Here is a 26,906-nt window from a genome sequence, read left to right as displayed (position 1 = left end):
AATATTGTCAAGGCTGTCTCGTGATCAAAAGTTTAATGTGGCTGATGCTGTGCCACAGATTGTCATCAGGTTCAGTCAGTGTGGGTAAAGACTAAACTTGCTGCACACGGATCAGTGTTTAAGCCTGGTATAAACCATATCATATACAGCATATCTTAAGTCATGATTATTCATCAGCAACGATGTGAGTAAATACATTTGAATTTGTATCCAACCACTTTAACAAGATTAAAAAAAGGTTAGTCAATGAATGGAATAATCAATTAAGCAGTAAAGTGTTAACACTGTATTGCTATTGTTAGAAAGTATATCTGAACAATCAAATTAAATTCTCAAAATTACCTGAGATGGCTCAAAAATGTCCTGTGTGCATTCCTCAGTTTTTGTGCTGCATAAAAAAAAATAATAGAACACATTAGAACACACGTTGTACATGTGAAGAGAATTGTTTTATCTATTGCTGTCCTTGGAGACTCGCTGAAATGTTTGGCACGTACCTTCCATGATACGTCTCCTGTCGCATCAATCTTGAGTTGGTGCCATCCTGAGTAGGTTTCCTCCGTGGTGCTCTGTAGTAGCGATATTGCGACAGGTAGGAACTCTTTTCTGATTTCAAGGTCTTAGGGGTGAAAGGTTTTTCGTGGGTAAAGTGCTGTGAATGTTTCTGGAGCAAGTCTCCGCTGTACGTCTTCTGGACAGGGTCCTGGAAAGTCTTGTAGTAACTCTGATCTGCCGAGGCTCCCAGTGAACACGCTGACTGCTGTCTGTGCGACGTTGCCTCCGGGCTAAGGTATTGGATTTCTGATGCTGGGCGAATGTGACGAGACTGGTTGTGAGAACCAACTTTAAATGATGGATAAACTATCTCCTCGGCATGGAAGGAGGAGTTGAACCTGGGGCTGGAGACCGTGGAACTCCTTGAGCAGAGGTAGGGCCTGTCATCATATTGCACAGATAATCTACTCTGAAAAGCAAACATGTTGTATTGAAATAATCAAATTTGCTGGTCAAGCAATGCTATGGTTTCTGTATAAGATAAGCTGGCATCATATAAGGCAATGATAAACTGCCTTGATTTCTTACCTGGGCTGAAGAGCAGGAGGCTCTGCTATTCCTCTGCGAGAGAGAATGGGCCGACTGAGGACGACCACCTTTCCTCAACCGCTCCTGTCTGATCTGGTCATTGTCTGTAAAGAGGCGATGACAAAGTGAATAGACACAGAAAATAGTCTATAATAGGCAAAGACTCACTGCACTTATCTGCAAGGTATGAAAGATACAAGAGAGCAATTAAGATTGCACAGGTATAAGAAGAGAACATTTCTTTTACCGTTAAAGATGAGGATGAGTTGCATCCTGTCCTCAAAAGTGATGAGTGGTTGCATTGTATCAGTGCGTATTAAGGCTACTGTCTGTGCAGCAATAGGCCTCTGCATGTACTATGATTGTCTTCCCTAACTGTGATGAGTTGACTCTGATTACCACTGAGACACCAATACCTAACTGTTAGTGGTTACATAGAAAGCATTTCAACTAATTATAATGCTATTAAAAACATGGTGGGTGTGCTAAAATAAGAAATGTAAAATCAACAAAAAAATAAGCCCATGAATGTAACTTTTATTCTCATTCAAACAGTGAAAAAGTGTTTTGAGTTGAATTAATCATTTAATATTTGATGATTGGGTACTTACACTTTACACTGTGTATCAAGCTTTTGGGTACTGAGGCATCAATGGCCGCTGTGGAACACGGCAAAGTTGTAAAATCATAATGGATTTCTAATCTAACTAATATGCAATAGAGATACATGTTTTAAGCACAAGATGTAATATTATATATGCATGAACTGAATTTGTTTGTTCTACAGAATGTCAGTGTAAGAATCACAATGTATCCCTGCCATGTAACTCACCTTTAGCCGAGTAAACCTTTTTATAATGAGACACCATGTGGTCTTTAATGATGGACTGTGTCAATTTGGTGGAGGAGCGAGTGCAGAAAGCTAAAATTGCGACACAGAGAACAACAAACAGTATACCGTTACATTAAGCTATCATCTTACAAATGGCCATTACTCACTCGACTTAATTCTCATGATAATATCAGCACATACTAATACTTACGACTACTTTTTGAATTCTGTCCTCTCACACCAAGGCTGCAGCCAGATGATACACTCCCTAAAATAAACATAGATAGATGTGGACATGTTGACTCCCATAGTGAAGTAATACAATACTCAACCGTTTCAATAAATACTTAAATATTTATGTAAATTATCAAGCAAGCATTTGATGCATAACGCTTCTCAAGGGATTAACTATGTTTACCTTTTTATTATTTTTTAAACTGAAAACCCTCTTGGTTTTTTGACGAAACAATCTAAAATATTTTCAACAAGTCTTTAAATATTTAATAATATTTACGAATTACTTTTTGTCTAGCGTTACTTTTCTGTTCTAATCTGTTATTATTAGTAGTAGTTAGCAGATATTCTATTAACAAGTAACGTCACATGATGAAAACAATAAATCTATTTTTTGTTCGTGCTTACAGTAATACATGGTAATTTGGGTAATTTACACAAATTAATTCGTTTGTGAAAATAGTAGACACGGCCAAATGTCGTTTATATTTTATTGTAGCGTTACCTAAATAAAGTAACTTAACCTGAGCTACCTCAACTGAAGCATCGTGATACAAGCTAGCGTTAGCTACTAACATTACTGTCTTGGTTATGGATTTAAAAGTCTTAAGAACATGGAGAATGAGTCATTTAAAAGGCGGATCATTGTCAACATAAAATGGAAGCCACATTAGTGAGTATATACAAAGTCACCATGAGTTTATCCTCAGATAGCTAACTGCCTAAGCACAATATGAATGTGCTTCCTGCTGCTGCTTAACAGTTAGCTCGCTAGCTAATGCTAATAGTAGTAGTTGCATACCTATTCTTGATTCCATGGTAATGTTTATTCTCATCGTATCCCATTTTCCTCAGGAATACTCTGGGGCAGAGACGGCAGAGCTTGGACACATCCAGAAACAACAGTGTACTTAACTGTAAACATGTTAACGCTGAGAGATAATCAAGTGACGTAAGGGTAACAGCCTAAAACTAGCTTATAAGCAGATGGGCGGCGGAGCAAAGCTTTTCCGTCGCCATGCTGGTTGCTATGATTGCCTACGTCATCACGCTCTTGCGTAAGGAAAGTCACGCCTGAAACAACCAACCTCCCCCCACCCCCCCAATACCATAGCCACACGCACACACACCTTGTGTGTCACTTGACTTGAAAAGTGAACTGAAATAACAATTTCAATAATTCAATACATTTAATAAAAATCCAAAAGATGAATGACTATCAAATATATTTTTTACGTTTGTCTTTATTTTAATCCCACAGGCAACAGCACATATGCTTAAAACCAGTGGGCCGTGTATTTTATACCTGGGCCTTCAGTGCTGTCCTACTGCAGTTGAACCACCTCCTAATAACCTCAATATGATGCCAGCATCACGGGATGCTTCGTCATTAACGGGCAATGCATATAGTCAAAATCAATGTAATTAACACAATGACAAGAACAGTCACATATATTTATATGACAACAAAGCAGGTAGAATAACATAAAACCCAAATAACACGATTCAACAGGCCTCTGAACACACACGGAACAAGGAACACCGGACACAGAACACAGAACACGGAACACACACAGAACAAGGAATGGAACATACACAGAACACAAACGGAACAAGGAACGGAACACAGAACACACACAGAACACAACATATAGAACACACCCAGAACGGAGAACACAGAACCCGGAAAAGAACCCGGAACAAAAAAAAAAGACTAACATTCCCAATTGTATTTCAACATTGGGATACGTCTGGATGTGGACTTGATGCTTTTGGAGCCACCTTTTGAATATTAGACAAACAGAGCTTTACCTGCCCTACATTTTGTACAATCGTCTTCCTAATAGAGCAATTATTTAAGTTTTCAGAGGTGATGAGACAGCAGCATACATTTAGGACTGAAAATAGATTTCAAGGCCTCTGGAACAGTAAAATGCATCCATGCTTCCCAGGGTCCTAAATATATTCTGCTACCTATGTCTTGTTTATTACTGGTGGGCTGTTAGGACAGCTTGAAGTAACCATAGCCTGCTGCAAAACAAAAAAGTAAAGCAATAATGTTAGTGTGTGAAAAACGGACCAATTTGAATGACACAGAGTGCAACAAATATAAATTCTGATTCAAGTATGTCCATCATGGGAACATTCCATCAGCAGCATATTGTTAATTCTGCCATGTTCCTTGTATTGTTTGATAGACCTTTTAACCCCTAACGTCATTCACCAACAAAAGATTGTGACTTACTCAATTGTAGTGGGAAACAGACTCTTTGAACAGCAGTTAGCCTTAACCACAAATCAATTCATGCTTGTTTTGGTCAGTGTTTAAGAGTTTGATTTTATTACAGGCTTAAAAGGTACAAATGAATGTAAAGTAATCTATTAATATCCCATGCTGCAATGGTTTCTCGTGCCTTGAAGGACCTGTAGACCCCAGTGAGCTTATCCTTGTATATACAGGAGTAAAACAGGACCATTGTCACGGGGCATAGTGAGGACTCAAACACAGACAGTCAGGTTTAGTGAAAAAGCTTTTAATGATAACCAAAAACAAACAGGGAATCCAGGGACAAGACAAAAGACCAGGGGGAAAATCCGGCAGGAAAAGGCAGAACAGGCAGACTGGAAAACCAGGAACAGGACGAGCAAAACGGGCGGGTAGGTCGGAAAACAAACAATGATCTGGCAGTGGGTGTGTGCGCGTGAGCGGCAGGGGTTTAAATAGTGAAGGAGGCAGAGTGAGCAGGTGAGAGTAATGAGCTGAGTGTGACTGGCAGGTGCACTGAATGAACTGATCAGGTGAGTGAGGAGCTACAGAAAGAAACAAAAGACACAGAACACACGGGGCAAAGCCTGATCGTGACAACTATAGCCTATTTTTGATTATGATGAGCTGAGAAAATCGTTGGCTTAGACAGTGTATGTCAGGTGTACAGTTTGGAAACTGTACACCTTTTCTCCAAAGCAATTTCATGCCATTTTACTGTCTGAATAAATGTTGCTACCCTGATCCTTGCTCTTTCTTCATTGTTCCCAAATGAATCAGATTGAAGGAGTTTTTTCACAGCTTGTCATAACAGGAAAAGCACAGGTGGAACGAATAACATGAATTATGGCTCCATTGCAGCAATTATAGCAATGCAATGCAGTAGGACAAATTAATGTTATCAGTTACACCTGTTTAAAGCTGTCTGTAGTAAAAAAAAGACCTATTCAGGTTTAGTTTAACGCCACATGTACCCCCCTGGATACATGTCCCCTGCAATTGTTCTGTATGCTGAGTGTCTTCTTTACATCACATAACATCGCTGCTATCCCTTTATACTTGTATTACAGCTACAACAACACAACTCTGACAAAAGCAGTTTTCAAGCATGTTTCGAATCCACACAGTCTATTGAAATAAGTCGGGTAGAAAAGTACTGCTTGAAATAGACAAAAACATGCAAAACAATAGCATGGTTCTTCAAATCATACTTAAATCTAAACTTGAAAACATGCAACACCTGTAGGACGTTTTGGCTACATGATCAATTCAAAAATGACAAATTTTAAGATATAGGCAACAAGCCTATACAGTGTAACTCCGAACTGTATATCTTGATAACAATTTGTGTTTATAAATTGCTTCCTAAAATGGTCAGTCTCATCATGTGACTTCGTACATGGGGTCTGACGGGATGGAGGAGGTGACTTGTTCATAGCTATAGAAGTTCATACATAATGCACTGTTAGGTGCATGATGTCATGGTTTAAGTCTGCTGCTGATTTGGCGTACAACTCTCACTTGACGCCCTGCGCCATGTGCTCCGTCGCCGGTTGCTAAACGATGAGAGGATAATCCTGTTTTGGGGGATAAATAAAAGAGTGAGTATTCAAAAACGTATTATAAAAATGGATGATGCAAAGCTAGAGGCAAATTTCCCCCCAGATAGTTCCAGTAAAATGCAGGTGGAGTGGAGCACTTTGGGGAATGAAAGGGAGGAGAGCATCCTTCCCCGTTGTTCTTGCTGCGGCGTAACGCATGGGTAAAGTTGCTTATTTTTGGATGCACGGGCTGGTGTTTGTGGACCTGACCACCGGTGTTTTGTGTGCGTTTGGGAATGAGACGTGATGTGGGTTGGTCCTCCGAGCAGTGCGACAGTGAAATGTCTCACGACGAGTATCTTTAAGACAAACACCGCGCGTCCAAGCGAGGTGGAGAAAAAAAAGGAGGGGGGGGACAGCAGAGGCAGACAATGCGGTTCTGCGATGCGTTTATTCCTCCGTACAATTTACGCCCACATCCACGATAACATGTTGTCAAGAAGCTGTGGGAGGGTTCCTCGTAATTTGGCTAATTTTCTTTATTTTTAATATTGGATTGACCAAAATTTCCTTACGATTTGATTGAGAACAAAAATAAAGATGAAATTTCCAATAGAAAACCCAAGGAAACAAGTTAACTGGGACCCCGAACAAGGTTGGTGAATACTGCTTTCTTATATACTGTCTGATAACTTTGGATAGGCTATGTCATTTAATGGACTACTCCTAATCTCAGCACCAGCTCATAGATGTAGTCTACATGAGGCACAATCAATTACAAGATGCTGCATTATTCCCAGGCACGTTTTTTTTTATACATTATTTTGTTCATTTGACTTTGTGTGTTTACTCTTATTCTGTGTTTCTATTCTGCAAAAACGAGACAAAGCGGTTGGAGGTTATTTCTTTATTCTCCATTCTCTGTGTACTCTGTTGTGCAGAGCAACGCTGCTGGAAGCAGAGCTTCAACCACTCCAAGTAGACAGGAACAACCAGGGAAATATGTCTAAAATAAAAGCACGTAAAGTTGTTGTCCAGAGATTGGGACCGCCAGACACGGGTTTTTTTAGGAGACGTAGCTGGTCACTCACGGTGGTTTATTATACGTAATGAATTACACAGCACATAGGCTGTGACCCTTCAGCTGTGCTCCCTAATATTACAAAGATGGATATTTTTTACGTATTTAATTTTTATTTCAATTAATTGTTCAATTTTACTGTGAGATAAATAGTCAGATTAATCGACAGAGGCTTATTGAAACGTCCGCATTAAACGTTTTTATTTTATTTTGAAATTAGTCTTTTCCGGAAGTGTGTGATTCAGGCTAGCTTGACACTTGATTTTGAGTCTCATCTGGTGAGTTAAATACCTACAATCTGTCTAGTACCATAGGGCCCAAGAGCCGACCTGAGCCAAACCAAAAGCTGCCCTCATGTTTATCATTAAGTCTCGTTTTGTATTTTGTTCATCAGTGGGTAAACGATGCTTTGTACACACAATATGCAGCGGACATGCTGAAATGTTGACAAACTGAGTGTTTCCAGTACACCACCACAACTGTGCCCACTAAACAGTGTCGTAAATGCTTAATGCAACATTTTATTACCATCATCTAAATCGTCATTAGCATCCACATATTTGGTTTCCATTCTTTTATGGACCTGAGTCTCCGGTGGCACATGCTGGAAACAGAGAGTGAGGGCTGAGAGAGAGAGAGAGAGAGAGAGAGAGAGAGAGAGGGAGCATATCAGATACTATCAGATAAAAAGCACTGCTTTCCACTCAGGCCTTATTTAATTTGCAAAAATCAATATGAAGCAAATTCAGCAGTCGGAAAAGGATTTTAAATGAATGCCACACAGCCTCAACAATATGAAATGCAACGCAAATTATTTTCATCACAATTTTGATTTTGCCAAACTTAGATATATACATATATTCTTTTATTTATGATTGTAAGACTTGTAGTTTTTTGCACGTAGCTGTACTAAAGTCAATGAAGTCCAGCTTTCTGAACTATCTCACAGTGTATATCTGCAGCTGCCGAGCTGCACAGAGCTGATTTAATCAATTTCCCTCATGCATAAGATGAGATGAAAGGCAATTAATGTCTCAGTAAGACTTATGGACTTGGTTCAATTTGCAATTCATTTATCAGTAGATGTTCAACTGCATCCGTCAACATGACTGCACCAAATACAGAAGGTGATATTGATGTATGGTTGTATTCTTTCTGCTGCTTCATCTCTGAATTTTCAAATTCATCCCATGCTCTAAAATTAGCCAGCCACCACACTTAAAGTAATGTACCATGAATTGAAAGTGGCAGTTTTGCATCTTCCTGAGCTGTTGCCATCACTTTGCTGTTATTAATTCACTCATGATTCTCACTCAGGCATTAACAAGATTCATAGCTCTTGGATCAGACAATGACACACACTTCCTGGATGCCCTTGACTCATCAGGGTGGGACATGTGCATTCAATTTACTTAGCATATCCCACAAGTGATCCTATCCCAATCAACAAAAGAGAGCCTCTCGAGAACATATCCATTTTGAATTCCTATACGAGAGTTGCATCATGGTAAACAACAGGCTCCACCCATGGCTCTGAGGCACGGCATGGCTCTCAGCTCTCCAGTCTGAGAGAGAAGGGGGCATCGGGGGTGAAGGCCGAAGCTCTGAATAGCTCATACAATGCTTCATACACATTAAAGGAATCTAGATTTGGCTGCCTCCTCGATGCTGCTTGCCACTTGGTTGACCTGCTTTAGCACCCGTGCTTTAAACCAATCCAGAAGCCAATGACTGAAAGTGGCACTTATCCCTTCCTCTCTTACAGTCTATTACAAAAATGGACTCCTGCTTCTCGGTAAAAGGATAACTCAATTTTCACCTCTACCTAGCAATAATGGAAGGGGTTTGTTTAAAATGGTGTGTTTTTTAAATATTTTCTTTCTTATTTTGCCATATTGTGCATGTACATCCATGTAATATACGTACAGTCATTTTATTATTCACCCTTATTCATGTTTTTTCAGGTTTTTAATTCATTACAATGAGGCTTCATTTAACAGGAAATATAGCTAGAACCCAAAAGTTCTCAGCATGTGAAGATGTTGAGATGGCAGCATTGACACAGCTGTAGGCCAGTTAACAGGCCTTTTAGCTGATAGCTTTCAGTGTCTGCTTTGTGAAGAGCCCTTTATTAGTTCAGAGTAATAGATGGAAATCACTTCCTAATGCTTCTTGCAGCCGGCTATAGGTTTTCAATGGCTGTAGCGAGCTCGAGTTAATGTCCTCAGTGTTCAGTGTGCAAGACAGACGTGCTGGTACAGCTGCTGAGTCCAAACCAGTGCTGTGGTTTCCAAGGACGCACTTTCAAATTATTCATACATTTATTCATCAACATTTTGAGCTCTTCCTCAGGTACAGAGTTAGGCAATCCATTTTGATACCTCAGTGCCTGATGATTTGGGTTCGTAACATAGAAAAGTTGTATAGTTGTACTTTTTTGTTGTTAATCTTTCATTAACGAGCGTCCCTTTGCTGTCACTGTATTGAACATGCAAGCTAAATGAAAGCATAAATGGGGGCAGAAAACGCTGTAGTTAAACTCATTCCATGCATTCGTTTTATTGCACAGATTATTTGACAAACGTATAAGGATTTGTAAACGCATAAACATTGTGTAATAATTTCAGACTCACTTAAAAAGCCTCAAAGACTGCCGACAAAACAACATCTCAGAACAATTTTTCTCAACACAACACCTTTCTTCACACATTTTTCACATCTAGTCTGTAACAGATTCTGGGCCTTCAGCCAAGAACGGTCTGTTAATTTTCACTCCAGAAGATCCAGAATTGCTGTTTCTGTCTTGGTATCCTCCAACACGAAGCTAAACAAAACCTCAATTAATCTGGTTTTCCTTTTCCTCTGACTCTTTCCTAGTGGCGGTCCAGACCAACTTGGTCCCTCCCAAAAAGGTCCAGTCTGGCATGACGAAGTCAAGTCTAGTCCAGGCCAGCGTGGCCACCATGCAGAACCCCATGGGCTGCGACCCTAAGGCCAATGGTCATTGTCCACTCCCACGCCTGTCCATCTCCTCCCGTTCTGCCAGCGTGGTAGCCAGCATGGACGCTAGCTGTGACGGCATGGCCGCAGCACTCCACTCAGTGATGAAGTGGAAGACGGTGCTGGCGGTGTTCATCGTGGTCGTTCTCTACCTGGTTTGTGGAGGTCTGGCATTCAGGGCACTGGAGCAGCCGTTTGAGAGCAACCAGAAGAACAGTATCACTCTGGAGAAGGCTTTGTTCTTGAAGAGACACCACTGTGTTACTCCTAATGAGCTGGAGGCACTCATCAAGGTGAGTGATTGGAGGTGGAGATTAGCTTTTGGAGTTTTTAGATGAAGCGAGACATGATATTCCCATCAGACCCTTCTCCGTCCAGCTGCTCAGACATCCCTGGAATAGTACATTGCATTTGTTCAATCTTTTCATCATTGACCAGATACATTTATAACAGGATTAGGAAGATAAGATGAAATGAATGAAAATGATATGATGAATAATTCTGAGTGTCATTCAATTTGATTGGTAGATAAAAAGTAGAAAGTGAGACAAATGACCTTTGTAGCAGCAGTTTTCTAGCTGGTGATAGCGATCAGGGGTAATTAGAGGCTCTCAGGCTAATTAATTCTGGTTTCATTAGCTTGTCGCATGATCTTCAAAAGCCTGAAAGCTACTTCTTTTCATGTCCAGATTGTCCTTCAGCAAATTAAGCCTTCATCGACTGCTGCAGAATTTTACAGAATAATAGCTCACGTCCACATAAAACCTGCTATGCAACTACATCTGTGAAGTTTGTTTTAATACATAACAAATGCTGAGTGAAGAATTTGGACTCTTTAGCGGACTCATTTAGAACAGTATTGATTTCAAAGATTATTATTATTATATCTATGATAAACTATCTTGACTTAAGTTGGCTTTAATTGATATTTTTCATAACAACAATTTATGAAATATCAATGGGAAAACAATTGTTCAAGTGAATAATAATGTTGCTCCTTAACTGCTATGTCAATGTTGTGTTCACAACATGTTTCCGCTGCCCACAAGTGGTAAAACAAATCAGTTATTGCAGGTTTAAAGCTTCCCTTACTAGCCCATGGTCTTCATCAGCCAATGGAACAGCTCAGGGTTCATCACATCACCATAGTGTGGAACGTCAGCCACGTGACAACAAGCGCTGACGATGACACCTGTGTCTGTTCCATTCATTAAAGAAGATTATGACATGCAGATGAAAGTTCAGAAAAAGCTAGTAAGTCAACCTCTGAGTTGAGACCAAGGCCTACAGGTCAAGAAAGAACCTTGTTGGTGACTAGTCTTTTCCTCAAAAATGTATATTTATGGCTTCAGGCATCATTATTGCAGATTATGTAAGCGTGAAAAACTGGAACTGAACTGAAACACCTCAGTTCTAAGTTTGTTACAGAGTGGTTGTACCTGTTGCTTTCAGTTTTCAAGTCTGTTGCAAACGTTAGAAATGATTGTCAGCTCTCAGTACTCTGGATTGTTGTATTGGACTTCTTTATTTTTTTTTCTAGTTTTAGGGGTTACAGTGAACTCAGTCAGAACTTCTTCACTAAAAGAGTGTTGTCATTGCACTAATAATGCTGATTTATAGACATTATATATAGTATGTGTATAGTGACTAAAGCACTATCATAAGATACTACTCTCTCCCACCCTGGATGAGGACAGTTGATGGGTAAATGTCAAGAGCAGACTTAGAGGCAGGTCACTCCTTCAGCAGGAAGCACATTAATACCTTCAGGGTCACCACAGAGATGCCCATAATTCTCAGTGACACTTCACATCTGTTGGCAAACACACTGTACAGTACATACGAGCACATGCAGTTTTATGTTACGTAACACGACGGTAAAGTAATATTGGAAGAAAAGGGCAAAAACGTGCCTTGATGTTTATCCTGAAGGAAAAGATCAGTCAGCATGACCTTTAAGCTGTATCACAGCTGCAGAGTGGAGAATTGGGAATTGTGTCTTCAATTCATATGCAAACCTACATTATGTATTACAATAGCATGATAGTCAGTTGTTTTGGATGGATGGATAGATTGAATGGATTCAATTAGTGTCCTGTAAACAAGGGTTACAATTACCTTACTGCCACACTCCTTAGATTTCTCAGCAAGTGGAGACACTGCTGGGCTTTCTAGTACACAGAGTCGGTGTTCTGGGAAAAGGAGAAGGAGGTGTCTATCTCCGTCCCAAGGTATTGAAAAGATGGTACTTGTTGTAGCAGCTGGCCTTCGATACTGAGGGGTTGCAAAAGAGGTTGTTGTTGTGAGTCTGGTTTCTCTCGGCTCCCACAGCACAGCTCCCTTGTCTTGGTGATGTTGCGCTCGAGGGAGCTTTCCTGAAATGTCTGCCTGATGGTATTCAGACAGAGCATTGGTGCCGGTAGTGCCATGTCATGGGCGTGCTTTCCTTCACTGGAGCAGGAGATGCTGGTAGTGTAAACAGAGAAAAGAATAAGGGATAAAACACTTAAGGGGAGCCCTGTGTTTAAAATCAACTACAAAACTATTTATAAGCGCCTGTTGTTGCCTGTCCTGTCAAAAAGTCTTAATCCAAAAAAACAGTGCCGGGTTGACCTGAAGCTCCACTAGGCGGTGCAATAAGGTGTTTGTGTGTATTACAAGCAGAGGACAAAGTCATGAATACAATCTGAGGGTGTGGGGAGTCCAGGTGTCTAAAAGAGTCAGACTTGAATCCTTTGCCGCACATCTTGCCTTGTGGGTAGTGTTGGGAGCTCCACCCATCATAATGTTTAACCCCTGTCATGCCTCCTTTGCATTTCCAGACATTAGTTTCCACTCCACCTGGTCTTTGGCCAACTTGGCCTTCAGTCTGAACTCTCTCTTAATTCCTTCACAATGAGCTTGTCTCCTTCTTCTGAACCAGGCAGATTTACATGTCCTTGGTGATCCATTTCTTGTTGTTTGGATGAAGAGCTATTTGTTTGGTGGGAGTGCAGTGTCCTCACAGTATGAAACATGAGAGGTTATTGCATCGTTCAGGAAATTAAGATCACCACCACAATCGTTGAAAACGAACTCCCAGTCAGTCAAAACAACCCCTTAGTTTTTCATTGGTCTCTTTATTTAGAAATATATCTGAATGCCTTGTACCCTCCATAATAGATGTATGAGTACATGGAATTCCAGAGGGAGGCTTTAACAACACCCACACGTTTTAAATAAGGAAACTTGCTCCCGGCCACAAGAGCACTGTTGTCTTTAATGTAAGAAACATTTGAAGACAAGTTTCTTTATGTCTTCTACCATAACTGAGTGTGTTGTATCTTCTATTTTAACAATACATTTAGTCAAACTTAGAGGTTTGAAAGATCAAAGACTATTTCAGCAGCTGAGAGACCCTGATACTTAGTCTGTCTGATCAAAAAATGAAATATTGCATTTATAAATAAGAATGATTAATTTCGATCTCAGCTAAAAACATGACTGACAACCCTTAAACTGTGGTTAATTCAAGCTGACCTGAAGCATGCTGTTTTTGTTTCACATGTTACCAACATGTCATAAGAATATTTTATTCTCAACCAATACCCGAACTGGACCAGATAACAAACAGCTCGTGAAAAAAAAATCATTCCCATGCCACCATGACTTCACTGCGCATGTCTTTTTATGGTGTCAGCTGCTTTGTCGCACAGGGAATGTGGCTGCTTTCACACATTATAGGTGGAGATTTAAGGTCACTACGTCGCGCTGACATGTGCAACTGGAAGCGGGATTGGAAAATAATTTGAGATGTGCCGGCGTGCAGTTTGCCGAGTGGAAAGTTTGATTTGTGAGGGAATGCATGATAGAAGAAAAGCAGGACTGAGATCAGTCAAACACTCCTTTGCAGAAGATGTTTAAAGAAAAGAGGAGTATTCTGCAACAATATTTCTTTGGAGAGTAACTGGTTTGCGACACAAAGATCAAAGGGAAAATCCCTTTTACCAACTGTAGTACCCAATTAGCAGTATCTTGCAGAAAACATATGGTAATACGGCAGATCTTGCAGAGCAAAAACAGCCTTTTGGGAATTATGTGCTTTCCATGTTTTTGTAGTTTGAGAATAGTAAATACAAGATTCGCGTTAGTGCCACAGTGGACTCCTCCTATTATCTTGAGCTTGAAATAACCCCAAAGAGAGAACCGACCCCATGGCATAGTGCGCTCCACTTTCAGCTCGAATGGCTCCATTCGACGGTAGCTTCTTCAACACTGCTCCAGTGAATATTGGATTGTCTCTCTCACCTTCTCCACACCCACGTTTGTTCCATTATTCTTTCTCGGAGAAGCATCATTTCTTCTTCTACTTTTTCCCTTGCAGCGCTTACCTTTGAACCACAAAAGTGCTATCATGAGTTTGTAGAAAAAATAAATCAATAACAGTATTTCCTCAGGAGACGTGTGGAAATAAAACCTTTAGCATGGTGTGCCTGTGGTCCTGAGGGAATCAATTATTCATTGCACGGGCCAGCAGTCACAGACCTCCTGCTGCTCGAAACAGCAGCACTAGTAGCAGCAGCTGAATCATAGACAAGACTGTCTCCCGCACAAATGATCAGATTCAGACACAAGACATAACGTATGATGGCGTGTCTCACCACGTTTTGCCAGAACAAATTTACAATATTTCATCTGACAAATAATAAAAAAAACAGTTTGTCATGTTGAGATATACACTTTTCTGCAAAGAATTAGATGAGAGCATCAATGCCAATTTTATGTCTATACAGTATGTAAAGCTACCACCAGCTGCTTAGCTTAGCACAAAGACTGGAAGCACAAGTAAACAGAAAACAAACAAAAAAATCTGCCAACTGGCACCTATAAAAAGTTTTACAAATATAAAAAAATTCGTTCAAAAACCAGAGTGTGAAAATAACAGGTTGTGGTTTATGTGCCAGACTATTTTCGAGCTGGAAACAGTGACTTAGCCTCCTGTTAAACCCCAACTTGTCGTTTTTACATTTCTGTTTGTGTACAGATTAACCTAATGATATGCAATGGTTTAAAAGCTTTAGAGGTGCTGGTAGGCATATTTTGTTATGACAGAGGTAGGCGAGCTGTTTCCAGTCTTTGTGCTATGCTAAGCTAACTAGCTGTTGAATGTTGCTTCATATTTACCGTACAGGCTTGAAAGTCGTATTCTTAGTTAACTCTTTGCAAGAAAGTGCATTTCCCAAAATGTCAAACTATTTGAAAAAAATAGAACGATTATCATTATCATGTGTGAAACTCAAACCAACAAATGGCCTCAAGAAAAGGCCTTCAGGACATGTTTCTTCACAAGTACTCCATCAAATAGTCTGTCTGGTTTTGTTGTTCTGTTCTGTTATCGGTCTGTTCGTACTGTGTCAAGCCTGTCACTCAGACAAAAGATTCTCTGTGGCGACACAGCAGTGGTGACTCACTGTCGAACTGTTTAGCGGAGGAGTTGACAAAAAGAAAGGCAACTTTGAGAAGCGTGTGTGTGTACAGCGTGTGTGTGTACAGCGTGTGTGTGCGTGAGGTGGCAGAAAACGATATATATAGTAAAGCTTTGCTACACGGCCTGTGTTGACGATGTGTATCTGGGTCCATGCACGTCTGTTGACCTCCTTGCGTCTGCTATATCTGTGCTGCCCACCTACCCACTGCGCGCCCACAAAGGCAGCAGACCTAATTGGCTTTTCCTGCGCCCTCGGGATGACTCACACTTTGGCGCAATGTGAAGCCGCGCTGTTATTGACACCAGTCAAGCCTCATTTATTTATGACTCACTTATCTGGAAATATACTTTTACAAACACTGAGCTACCTGCAGGAAATCCACGTCAGGACACGCAACCAATGTCCTAATGTGGTAAGTAATGTGGATTCAGCTCCTCGGAGGTCTTCACAATGTGCACCAAAAATGTATACGACAGGTGTACATTATAGACCCTTATGTCTTCAAATGGCTTACCACAACATGTGTAGAGTGTAACGTAGTGCATTTACTCATTTAACTGAGAATTGAAAGTACTTGATTTCCATTTTATGCTATATGTAACATTCCTCCACTACATTTAAGAGCTTTCTTTTACTCCACTACATGTAGTTGACTATGGGTTTTACATACAAATAAACCCTAACAATATATGAAGTAGTTAAAATGAGGTGAGCTTTCTGGTAATGCTTCTGTGCTTCTTGTCCTTAAGTAAGACTTTATGTAGTATAATGGAGTATTTGTCCACTGGGATAATTCTACTTTGACTGAAGTAAAAGATCTGAGTACATTATCAGTACTCCATTTCTGTTTTGAATCAGTAAGTCACAACTGTAAAAACAGGCAGATTGTTTTTGCTAAAAAAAATGAATGCAATAGGTTTATATCAAAGTCTGATTTTGTTTTTCTTCTGCTCACTTCACAAACAGTCCAGAATCGTCCTATTTGGCAGTCATTTGTACGGCTTTAATGCTCCAAGGTGGTTCAGGCAAAGTGATGGTGAGTGTGCTGCAGAGGAGAGTGCTTGGCACCATGCTGGCTGGATCACTGCCGTCACCTGCTGTGGGGCAGAAAGACACTGAGAGGATAAAGATCTGTAGAGAGTTAGCTGGCTCTCGATTGATCCTGAAGTGTAGAATATGAAAACAGACATATGTCTGTGTGCTTATTCTTCTGTGCAGTCAAAAGCACAGAGGAGAGTCATATTTACCGTACAGGCTTGGCAATGAGGAGAGCCCCTGTGAAACGAAAACACCATTTGTCGTCCTAATTAACACTCTGAAACACAAATCAAAGTCAGCATCCTCGTGCCTCAAAAGTGTCTGGGGAGAAGGAGGACTTTCCACATTTCTAATGCAGTGTGAACTTGGCTGTGAAAAAGAGGAGAGACAGAAATAGACCTTCGCATGAAGTATTCAGATGCATTATGAGGCTATTTTTAGCTCTCCCTTGACTCCAGATTGAGGCTATTTGGGGTTTATGATATAATTACCACTTTGATATTACCCCACAAAGTAGCTGAATCTACTAAAACCTGTGAAAAATCATTACTGTAATTGGCTAATTTTAGATTAGGGAGGCTGAACTGATGGAGGTGAGGAAAGCACATGCAGGATCAAGAGTATTTGAAATGTATGTCACGAGAGTTGATACATATTTTATTAGATGGACGTATATCTCTCTAACAGCTTGCAGGGATATATTGGGGGGTTGCCCCGAATGAAAATGAAAACCAGGAATGTTGGTAAATGCACCGAAGCTATTTCCCAAAGGCATCCCTCACTTTCATTTCAGCAGAAGGGATGTTTATTTGAGCCCAGAGGTAAAATTCTAACTATTCTTTTCCACGAAGATAAAATGCCCATAAACAGGGAATTCAGCAAGAACACACAATAGTAGATTAACTTTTCATTGCCACATTATGGAGCTCAGAAGGAGATCATTGAGAACAATGATGCAGTAAACGAGAATTGCGGCTTCCTAGTGTTTTCCCTTGAAAAGCTGGAGATAAAAACAAAGCTTAGGGACTAAAGAAAAAGGCTGACACAGCGGAAAAGAGCGATAAAGGGCTCTCTGTTGCAAGTGAAAGTCCATGTAGATTTAGTCAGCATGAAATGTAAAGACATGCAAAGTGGGTAAGAATTTAGAGTGGAGAAATGGCTCCAAGTGGAGAGCAGGCCACTGAATAATGTGAACACATCTCGTGCTAGATGTTCGTGCATATACTGTACCTACTGCATGTCCGCAGGAGGAGTAAAACTAAAACTTCTTCCACATATTTTTTACTTCAGACAGCGGATATTTTCATGAACAAATACAAAAGACCATACTCGAAGACTGTGGTAGCCAACATGTGGGTTTGGACTGAGAGGTAGCAAGAAAACACATTTCTGCTGCAAAACTTGCCTTTTTCTCGTGAATCACAAAATAAAGCAAGGAAAATCTATTTATAGTTGAACTGGTCACAACCCTCTGCCCTCTGACATATGTTTCTAGAAACTTCATTTTAAGGAGTCACAAGCCAAAAGGTTGAGAACACTACTCTGGTTATCTAGGGCTGGGAAATATGGCGGAAACCATGTGTGCATATGCGAAATGTAATAATATTGGACAGATCTAATCAATTATGACCGCATCCACTTGGCTCTACTTGTAATCCAGTTTTGTGACACGGGTGTAGGATTAATCTAATCTATAATATTGTCATTTATACATGTTTCTCTTTCCAGCATGCCATAGATGCTGTGAGTGCTGGAGTGAGTCCTATTGGAGACACATCATACAATTCCAGTTACTGGGACCTGGGCAGTGCCTTCTTCTTCGCTGGAACTGTCATCACAACCATAGGTAAACTTTTAAATAATCCACTCTTGAATGCCCTTATACCAGTTGAATATGCAATTGTTATGCTGCATAAGGTATTATCACAGACGTGTGACCGATTCATTAGATTGTATTCTAATGTTGATGGCAAAAATCACTAAAATGGTAAATTATCACAAACTGCACAAAGATTACCCACGTGGCCAGAAACTGTGGAAGCCCAAAGTGTTCAATTTTAAATAAATAAAAAAACACATTATCATATCAGTAATTACATATATAAACCATGCAATAGATATAAATGAACCAGATATTTTATTTTTGAATATCAGAAGTTAGAAAACATTAACTAAAACCTCCAGCTTCAAGTCACATAACCGTTTTTTTCTCCGAGGACTCTTCATTGTATCTGTGTCACTGTAGGGCCATAATTAATGCAATTTTCTCCAAGGGGAACCTAATTATTGTCTCTCTAGGAGCTTATTTGCTACAGGAACTAAGAAGCATGACATATTGACTTCAATTGATTATGTTGCATAAGAAAGTCTTGATTGTCATCTTACTCTTAACACTCCTCATCCTCCTCCGCCTCCTCTTCACCACGTCTTCTCTGCCATGTTTCTTCACAGTTTTTTTTCTCCTCTGCTCTTCCTCATGTTTTCCTTGTTTGTGACAGGTTATGGAAACATAGCTCCAAGCACGCAGGGCGGGAAAATCTTCTGCATCCTTTATGCCATATTTGGCATCCCTCTCTTTGGCTTCTTGTTGGCGGGGATTGGGGACCAGCTGGGCACCATCTTTGTGAAAAGCATCTTGAGGGTTGAGAAGATATTCAGGGTGAGTTGCAAGTCTAAGCTACTTTCTAATTCTCTTTTATTCATATTTGCCACTTTTTTTCCAATGGTATGTTTACCCCTTTCAGATTTGTTTCATTGAGAGTCTGGTATTACTTCCTTTGGGCACACTATCCCTCTTAGATCTTTTCTTTTGAGCCGTTGCTTGCATTGTTCTAATATCATCTCCTGTTTGGTTTTCTCAGCAAAAACACAAACAGATCAGCCAGACTAAGATCAGAGTGACGTCCACCATCCTGTTCATTCTGGCTGGCTGCATTGTTTTTGTCACCATCCCTGCTGTCATCTTTAAACACATTGAGGGCTGGACCGCACTGGAGGCCATCTACTTTGTTGTGATAACACTCACCACAGTGGGTATAGGAGACTATGTGGCAGGTAGATCTATGCGAGGGACTGTCGTTTCTGTCATGATGTAGATTACTGTTTTGTCGAACTATCTTGACTTATTTTTGGTACTTTTCCTTCCCCTGCAGGTGGTGATAGCAGGATCGACTATATGAAGTGGTACAAGCCTCTGGTGTGGTTCTGGATCTTGGTGGGTTTGGCGTACTTTGCGGCCGTCCTCAGCATGATTGGAGACTGGCTTCGAGTACTGTCTAAAAAGACCAAAGAAGAGGTGAAGTTCCTTCGATTACACTGCTCAGTATTAACTTAGAGAGGCAGAACATTTAAGGTCATCTGAGTTACTGCCTCCTCTGCATCTGCTCTCTTATTTGGCTATGAATTGCTGCTTCAATTTTTGCCAAAATGTTCTGTGTCCAGACAGAAGACACAGAAGAGGAAAATATGTACAGGGCTTGCATAAACAAGATAGCCTTTGTCAAAAGCTTCAATCACATATTTTTTGTTGATTTTGAAGTCCCTGAAAACTTGGTTTAGTGTTTAGCGTCATATATTCATGATCAAATAAGCAGCAATCAAAGTTAACGTTTGGATTGAGTCCATGAGGACTGTGTGGTTGTGTTTTGATCACATTTGATGGACGTTGATTCAAATGTTGCTAAAGACTACATGGTGCACACAAGTATGTGACGCCACCTTTATCAAACTCATCCCTGGCCACTTCAAACCAGTGAGAAAATCAGAAATCTAACGTGTGAAATAACCCAAACTGTTCCCAGATTGTGTTATTATTTAGGACCCCATCACTTATACTAACAAGGTGACTGAGATAATGGTTTTCAGGGCCTTCAAGAACAATGACACAAGACGTGTTTCCATTCACATATTGTTATGCACATTTTGAAGTATCACGTTCGAAAGGCTGTATGGAAACGGCAAAAATAAAAAACAAAACCTTTTGTCTTTGTCACAAAAGGGTCGATGCACTAAATAAGATATGGAACATTAAACTCACATGAGTCATATTCCCATTACTTGTTTGTCTTCGTTTCCGGATAACATGAAACAAGACCAATACCAGCGGACATGAAAGAACAATTAGGACTAAATTAGCACTAAAAGCTCGTAGATGGCCACGCAGACTTGTCTTGTTTCCTACTTCTTCTACTCTGTTTACTGGCAGTTGACAGCCATGCAAGCCTATAGCGCTATCTTCTGACCCAACTACTTTGCAGAGTTAATTCGCACCAAACCAGTTGATGGAAATGCTCCTGATTTGAATTTCTTTTTTCTGCGACATTTTAAAAACGTTGCTTAAAATTAGCTTGACAATTGAATGGAAACACAGCCAATGTCTTTGCAGCTGCAGATTATGACCCCCATGTGCATTCAAGATCTGTTCCTAATCCTACTCTTACTCCTGCCGTCACAGGTTGGGGAGATTAAAGCTCATGCAGCTGAATGGAAGGCAAATGTTCGAGCAGAGTTCCGTGAAACGCGACGTCGTCTGAGTGTTGAGATCCATGACAAGCTCCAGCGGGCAGCCACCATCCGCAGCATGGAGCGCCGACAGCTCGGCCTGGAGCAGCGAGCTCACTCCCTGGACATGCTGTCTCCAGAGAAGCGGGCCTTGTTCGCCAGCTTGGATGCCGGCCGCTTTAAGACTTCCTCCCAGGAGAGTATCGACACCAAGCTCAACAACCTGAGGCTGAAGGGGGCCTGTGAGCCATACGACCATCAAGGGAGTGAGCAAACGCCACAAACGGCGTCTTCCTCTGAGGATAATCTCTTCAACCTGCGCTGCGGATCCCTCACCAAGCTGGCCAGACGCAACAAGAACCGCGAGCTGCGGAGGAACATTAATGACGATGTGCGACGGGCTAGTGTATGTGTAAACAATGGCAGTGCCATGCTGGGTGAGGAGAGGACGGAAGAAGAAGATGGGGAGCCAGATGAGGAAAACGGAGAAAGAAAAGAGGGAAACACCAGTCTGACAAACCTGTCACAAAACGCAATGGAGCGCAGCAAGTTGAATGAGTTCACACCAGTGCAGGCCAAAGATAGCGAACGACTAAGCATTGAATGGAAAAGTGCCTCAGAGAGAGAGAGAGAAACAGAGTGAAAGATAGAGACTGAGACACAGAACAAGAGTGCATGGACCTTTGAGATGTCAGTAAATGTGCCTTTCTGTTTCCTATGCTTAGATTGGAACTGCTCCCAGGAAATCCAGTCATCACGCCATAGCCATGGAAAGAAAATGTGTTGCCAAAAAATTGAAGAGACAGAAGAGGCTGCAGTTAAAATACGTATAGGATGTTACTGTAGGATGGGCAACTTAAGGAATTTCCTCTCTACAGGAGCTATCTTTTCAGCTTTGTTGTCTTTCAGCCTCGACTCTTGGCGCTTAAGAGACACTTGGGCAACGGCTGTCTGTTAATGTTGAATCTTATCTCCTAACAATGTGGGCAGGACACGCAGAGAGCTAGCTTCAGGTCATCCATCTTCAGAAACATTATGGCTCTCCGCTTCATCATCTCATACTGTGGTGGCTATTTTTAGCTCAGCTACCAAAGGACTAGAACGTTAAATGAATGGAGGGTGGGAGTTTTTTTTTCCGCTGGATCAATAGACAATACCAACACTTACCTGGGTGACATATACAATTACTCTTGGTATGTGACTTTGGAAATGCAGCCTAAGGGTATAAACTCTGCTACATACTAAGAGCTCATAAAAACAAACTAACACCTAGATTGTGCATGGTTATTAAAACAAAACCAGAGCAGTTAATTGACTTACTTGAAAGCTTGAAATGACAGCAGTAATAATGTTTATTTTTGTTTAAATAAAATGAAATGTGCCGCTTTCTTTCACATTTTGTAAAAAAAAAGATGTATTTCAGTAATGATTGCCAACATTGTGGATGAACACCGAGCTTCACCTGACAGACACATTTAATCACCTTTGGCCAACAGATTGTCAGCCATGTTGAAAACTCTTTTTTGTAAATGACATTCACTTTTATCACAAATGTCTTCAGACTTTTTAATTAATGAATGTGATGCTGTTGATTTTGTACTCATCAAGCATGTTTGCATCCGTGTTTACTCCTTTTTATATCAGCCAAGCACTTAAGTTCAAATTTCAATTGAACTGTAACGTATGAACTAAACATGTAATGTTTCTTTTTTCGTATTTCTTTTCTGAAACACGGTCAAACATTGTGGCTTCAATTGTCTTCACACTGAAATGTGTTTTCCTGCAGTTCCTAGAGGTTGACTCATTGAAATATTTGACACATTTCAACTTTATTTGCTTTTTACAAACAGGCCCTGACGCTACTACCCGACGCCTTCTTTACATTTTTGAAGAATTATTAGATTATAAAAAATTAAAGGCGAATTATACACACACTGGTTGTACTTGTAACCTGTTTTATCTGATATCCTTTTCATGACTCGACAAGTTTGTTGTGTACAGTTTTTTTTTTAATGAACAGATCACATTAAATGTAGTGAGTGCCTTTCTCCAGATAATAAACATGACAAAATAAATTGAAAAGGTGGTAATTGCTATTGCGCTGGCGAGGTACGTTAAAAGAGTATTACCTTTCCGAGGGCATTGCTACAAATTATATTATAACATAGGCCTTTTTCACAGCTGACAGTATAACGTGTCAGACTAGAAAAAGCACAGGTGTAACTAACATCATTATTGATGGCTTTGTTCACCAGTGAGCCATAAGCGTGCCAGCATGCACAGTAACAGGACCCTGAAACTGGAGCAGCTAAATGGGATTTAGTCAGCATTAATTTGATTATTACTATCATGAACCGTGTTTATAAAGATTTGCTGAGTGGTGGATGAAGGAGATGCCACACGTTACCATCGTTGAAGCTAATGTACTATCATCAGAGGCTGTACTACACAATGCAAAGAAAGAACCATGTAACTTTGTCCAGCTGCACACCTAGAAGAACCGCTATATTTGCCAGCTGGGTGGAATAAATGTTGAATTAGAGAGACTAATGTGTATGTGGCCAGTATGCAACCTGCTCTTAGAGGGCACGGGTTCCGGCCTGTGTTATTTTTGGTGTTTTTTCACACCCGCAAAATATTTTGGCACACATGAAATTAGCAGTTTTGAGATAAACGTGTAGTTATAAAACTGTTTCAGCTGTATTAATATTATTATTTTGGAGCCTAAACACAATATCTTTCCTTGTTAAACATGTATAGTCTTTAACTGGAAATGTTTAATGTTATTGAATTATGATCCATATAACACCACTGAATAAGAAATGGTTAAATTCGATAATGTAATTGATTTTTGGTGACAGACGTTCCTGTATAACATTGTAGACCAATGTGAAAATATTCTTTAGCATTTTATGTATAGTTTAATGTCATTATTCAAACATCTCTACAGTATATATATATATATATATATATATATATATATATATATATATATATATATATATATATATTCTAGTACTGGTATGGAACTGTTCTATCTATCTTTAGACCAGAAAAGTGAAAGATTAGACTTGTACTTATAGCTTTGTGATCAATAAGTCGTAACGGAAAAAAAAGATACCAAGGCACGCAGTGTTGCAAAAATTTAAAAAGTCTTTAATAAGTGAGCTGCGACTAAAAGAGTTTTAATTCCTCTTCAGGGCATGGAAAAACAAGTGACAGCTCACAGATAGACCAAGGGTAGCCCTGGATAATTTACACAGGTGCAGTCAAGCAGGTAGGTACGTAAATAATTAGGTTGATGAAATAAATAATCAATAACATATTCAAAGACATTCATACATAGAATTTTTTTTGAAATAATTACCCCGTGAATATATTTGCAGATATGAAACATGTGTCCAGTTCCTTATTCAGCCCCTAGCTTGAAGATCCAAAATGTTTCTGTTTGTAGCTGTCAGACTTTTTTTTTTCTTTTCTAAAAGGATAAGTGATCACGAGCCAGAAAAATAAATGCAGTAAAGGTTTCATAGGCTCCAAAACCAATACTATTAACTAGGCCTATACTAAAGCTAAGAAACTGAGGAGTCAAGATCTCCTGCAACAAAAACAAACAGAACCTGGAGAACAACAGAAGCCTTGTGACGCTAGAGCAAATAGATTAAAGCAAATCATCAACAATATGTTGTATATATGTCTTATATTTCTACTTTAAGTATGAGTATTTCTCCAGGTTATTTGTCTATGTATGAATGTCAATAAATATCAAATGTTATTGGTTATTTATGCTGGACTTGTTAACCTTAAAGATATTGATGCCTTGTAGAATTAACCTAATTATGTACACATATACCTGCTTGACTGCACCTGTCTCAATTATCCGGTGCAACCCTGATTGCAATTGACTGCAGCTGACACCAGCCTCTGTGAGCTGTCACTTGTTTTTACGTGCCCTGAACAAGACTGTGAGTTAAAAACGCAAAGCCCAATTGTTTTATGGATCTGTAATTTTTGCAAAGCAATGTGCTTTGGTATTATGTTTGGTTATGACTTATAGATCCCAAAGCTAAGTACAAGTCCAACCATTCTCTTCTCTGGACCCATATGTTGGATCCAAAGAGCACCTGGTTTTTGATATAGTGTTCGTGAAGTAGCACTCCTCAGCCAAAAAATAAAAGGAATGAAGACAATAGATATCACACAAAGACACGGCAAATGCTCTCAATTTACTGAGTTTATTCAAACAATATATCAAAACTTTAGCCTCACCATAAAAAAAAAACATGATATGAATTAGCTTTGATGCAGTGTTTGGGTAATTAAACGACAGAATTCATTATTATGTAACTGAGGATGCTGGAGTCCAAGGTCTCCGTCCGTGCTAAACTCGGTGCCACAGTCACGTGTGTCGTAATGTGTGTTTGGCACCAAGAAAAAAAAAAGACCCAGCTGACAGCCCCACAAAAGAAATTAATCAGGGAGACAGGTTAGTAGAGGCAGGGCTATAAATTGCATGGAATAGAAGGGGCGTGTAGCCAGGAGAGTCGTCACTGCCAAGATGGCGACGTCCAGAGCCTCTAACTTTGAGCTTAACCGTGGCTCTTCAGAAACCCATGGGTGAGGTCACAGACACTACGTCTATATTTTTATACAGTCTATGGTCATACAAAGCAATGTACTTATAGACATGTAAACATACATCTGCTTCTCTCTCTACCTAATTATCTCCCACTCATACAAAGGCACCGTAATTGGTGGCTACTCGCATCTGATTGCACCCAAAGGCCTCCTTTTATAACTGGTCACGGTTAAAATTGAGAAGGAAGAGTTTGACCTCGACGGAATGTTTTCTATTCATTACCTCCATAACTTCCTTGTGTGAAAGACTGCATCTGTCTCATTGGCACATGCAATTTTATGTGCAGTTTAGATTAAATTGCAGATTTTACGAGATATTGAGTTGCCATTTGTATGCAACAGAAAAAACTCATCTATTCATTTGAGACTGTGACAAAGCATTTTCATCCATCTGGCCTTCATAACGCTCCGTTTGCTCGTGTGAGAGAAACTGAATATTCCTTTCTTGCAACTTCTCTGATGCCAAAAAGCATCTTTTATGGCTTCAGTTATTTTTCTGGCATACTGACTGAATAATAAACATTAACTGATGTCAACTATCAGAGTGTTGTAGCTTTACTGATTTTTATAAAGCCATTAGAGCGGTGTGCAATTTATCCAGAGGGCAGCTGCAGAATCACAAATTCATCTATCAAGAATTATTTGAGTGTGCTTCTCCCAGAGGATGGCCCTGCATGCATGAGCACACATCCTACCTATTTTATAGTCTACAAGTGCTCTTAAATAAAGTTAATCTCAGTGAAAGCAGCCATAGCTACAACATAAAAAAAATCACTCAGATTTTTTTTTAAAGTGTGAAGGGTATGAAAAAAACAGCTTACAGTTGCAAATAGAACAAGTAGAGGGACTGTAATAGTGAATCTTCCAACTTCCACTTACTTTTAAATGTGTTCAAAATGGCACAAAGAAGGCCTCTGTGAGGGTTAACTAATTTCCTATGTTTGCACATCTTTAGTCATGAAGTAACAGACAATTATGCACCCAAAACCACAGCTCTTTTTTGACAGCAATTGGTCGTGGCTCCCTCTTGTTAGTATAACTGGGATCAGAGGTCTACTTTGCTGAACTTTGATGTAGCGTGACTCACCGCAACTGTAGGTGGGATTGACCTTGTGGTTTCTCCAAAATTCAAAATGGAGGACGTATTGTTGCTACTTGAGGTAATCCCCGAAACACCAAAAATCATCCTAAAGGCTAAAGGGACGAAAGAGAAAGAGCAAAACGG

At 40.0% G+C, this 26,906-nt stretch overlaps 2 protein-coding genes across 3 annotated transcripts in view; one reads left to right on the top strand and one right to left on the bottom strand.

Annotated features, from left to right (window-relative positions):
• The window catches only part of spata7 (spermatogenesis associated 7), a 15,491-nt gene extending 12,308 nt beyond the window's left edge, over window positions 1-3,183 (bottom strand). Inside the window, exons 1-7 of the mRNA XM_031847744.1 lie at window positions 2,952-3,183; window positions 2,127-2,183; window positions 1,916-2,005; window positions 1,695-1,742; window positions 1,084-1,187; window positions 498-964; window positions 343-388 (exon numbers count right to left, since the gene is read on the bottom strand). Of these exons, the coding sequence (XP_031703604.1) occupies window positions 343-388; window positions 498-964; window positions 1,084-1,187; window positions 1,695-1,742; window positions 1,916-2,005; window positions 2,127-2,183; window positions 2,952-2,985 (846 nt within the window). The 5' untranslated portion in view covers window positions 2,986-3,183. The remainder of the gene's footprint in view (window positions 1-342; window positions 389-497; window positions 965-1,083; window positions 1,188-1,694; window positions 1,743-1,915; window positions 2,006-2,126; window positions 2,184-2,951) is intronic.
• A 2,728-nt stretch (window positions 3,184-5,911) lies between these two features.
• On the top strand, window positions 5,912-23,844 carry kcnk10b (potassium channel, subfamily K, member 10b). Of its 2 annotated transcripts, none has more exons than XM_031847882.1 (7): window positions 5,912-6,016; window positions 9,915-10,330; window positions 18,272-18,389; window positions 19,042-19,202; window positions 19,405-19,597; window positions 19,696-19,838; window positions 20,997-23,844. In XM_031847882.1, coding segments are annotated over exons 1-7 (1,722 nt in total). In that variant the 5' UTR covers window positions 5,912-6,015; the 3' UTR covers window positions 21,687-23,844. The 2 variants fall into 2 exon arrangements, with proteins under 2 accessions (XP_031703742.1, XP_031703741.1); XM_031847881.1 differs by lacking the exon at window positions 5,912-6,016 and adding an exon at window positions 6,034-6,611.
• The last annotated feature ends 3,062 nt before the right edge of the window (window positions 23,845-26,906 follow it).

Source organism: Anarrhichthys ocellatus, unplaced genomic scaffold (assembly GCF_004355925.1).
Source record: "Anarrhichthys ocellatus isolate YVR2014 unplaced genomic scaffold, GSC_Weel_1.0 scaffold7, whole genome shotgun sequence".
NCBI lineage: Eukaryota > Metazoa > Chordata > Actinopteri > Perciformes > Anarhichadidae > Anarrhichthys > Anarrhichthys ocellatus.
Note: the sequence above shows the minus strand (reverse complement) of the source record. Positions and strands in the feature narration are given on the sequence as shown.

Bases quoted from the DNA above. Each gene is read 5' to 3' on its own strand.
- kcnk10b (XM_031847881.1), top strand. From the start codon at position 6,557: ATGAAATTTCCAATAGAAAACCCAAGGAAACAAGTTAACTGGGACCCC. The intron at 18,390-19,041 runs GTAAACTTTTAA...TGTTTGTGACAG, and splicing joins AACTGTCATCACAACCATAG to GTTATGGAAACATAGCTCCA. The intron at 19,839-20,996 runs GTGAAGTTCCTT...CTGCCGTCACAG, and splicing joins CTAAAAAGACCAAAGAAGAG to GTTGGGGAGATTAAAGCTCA.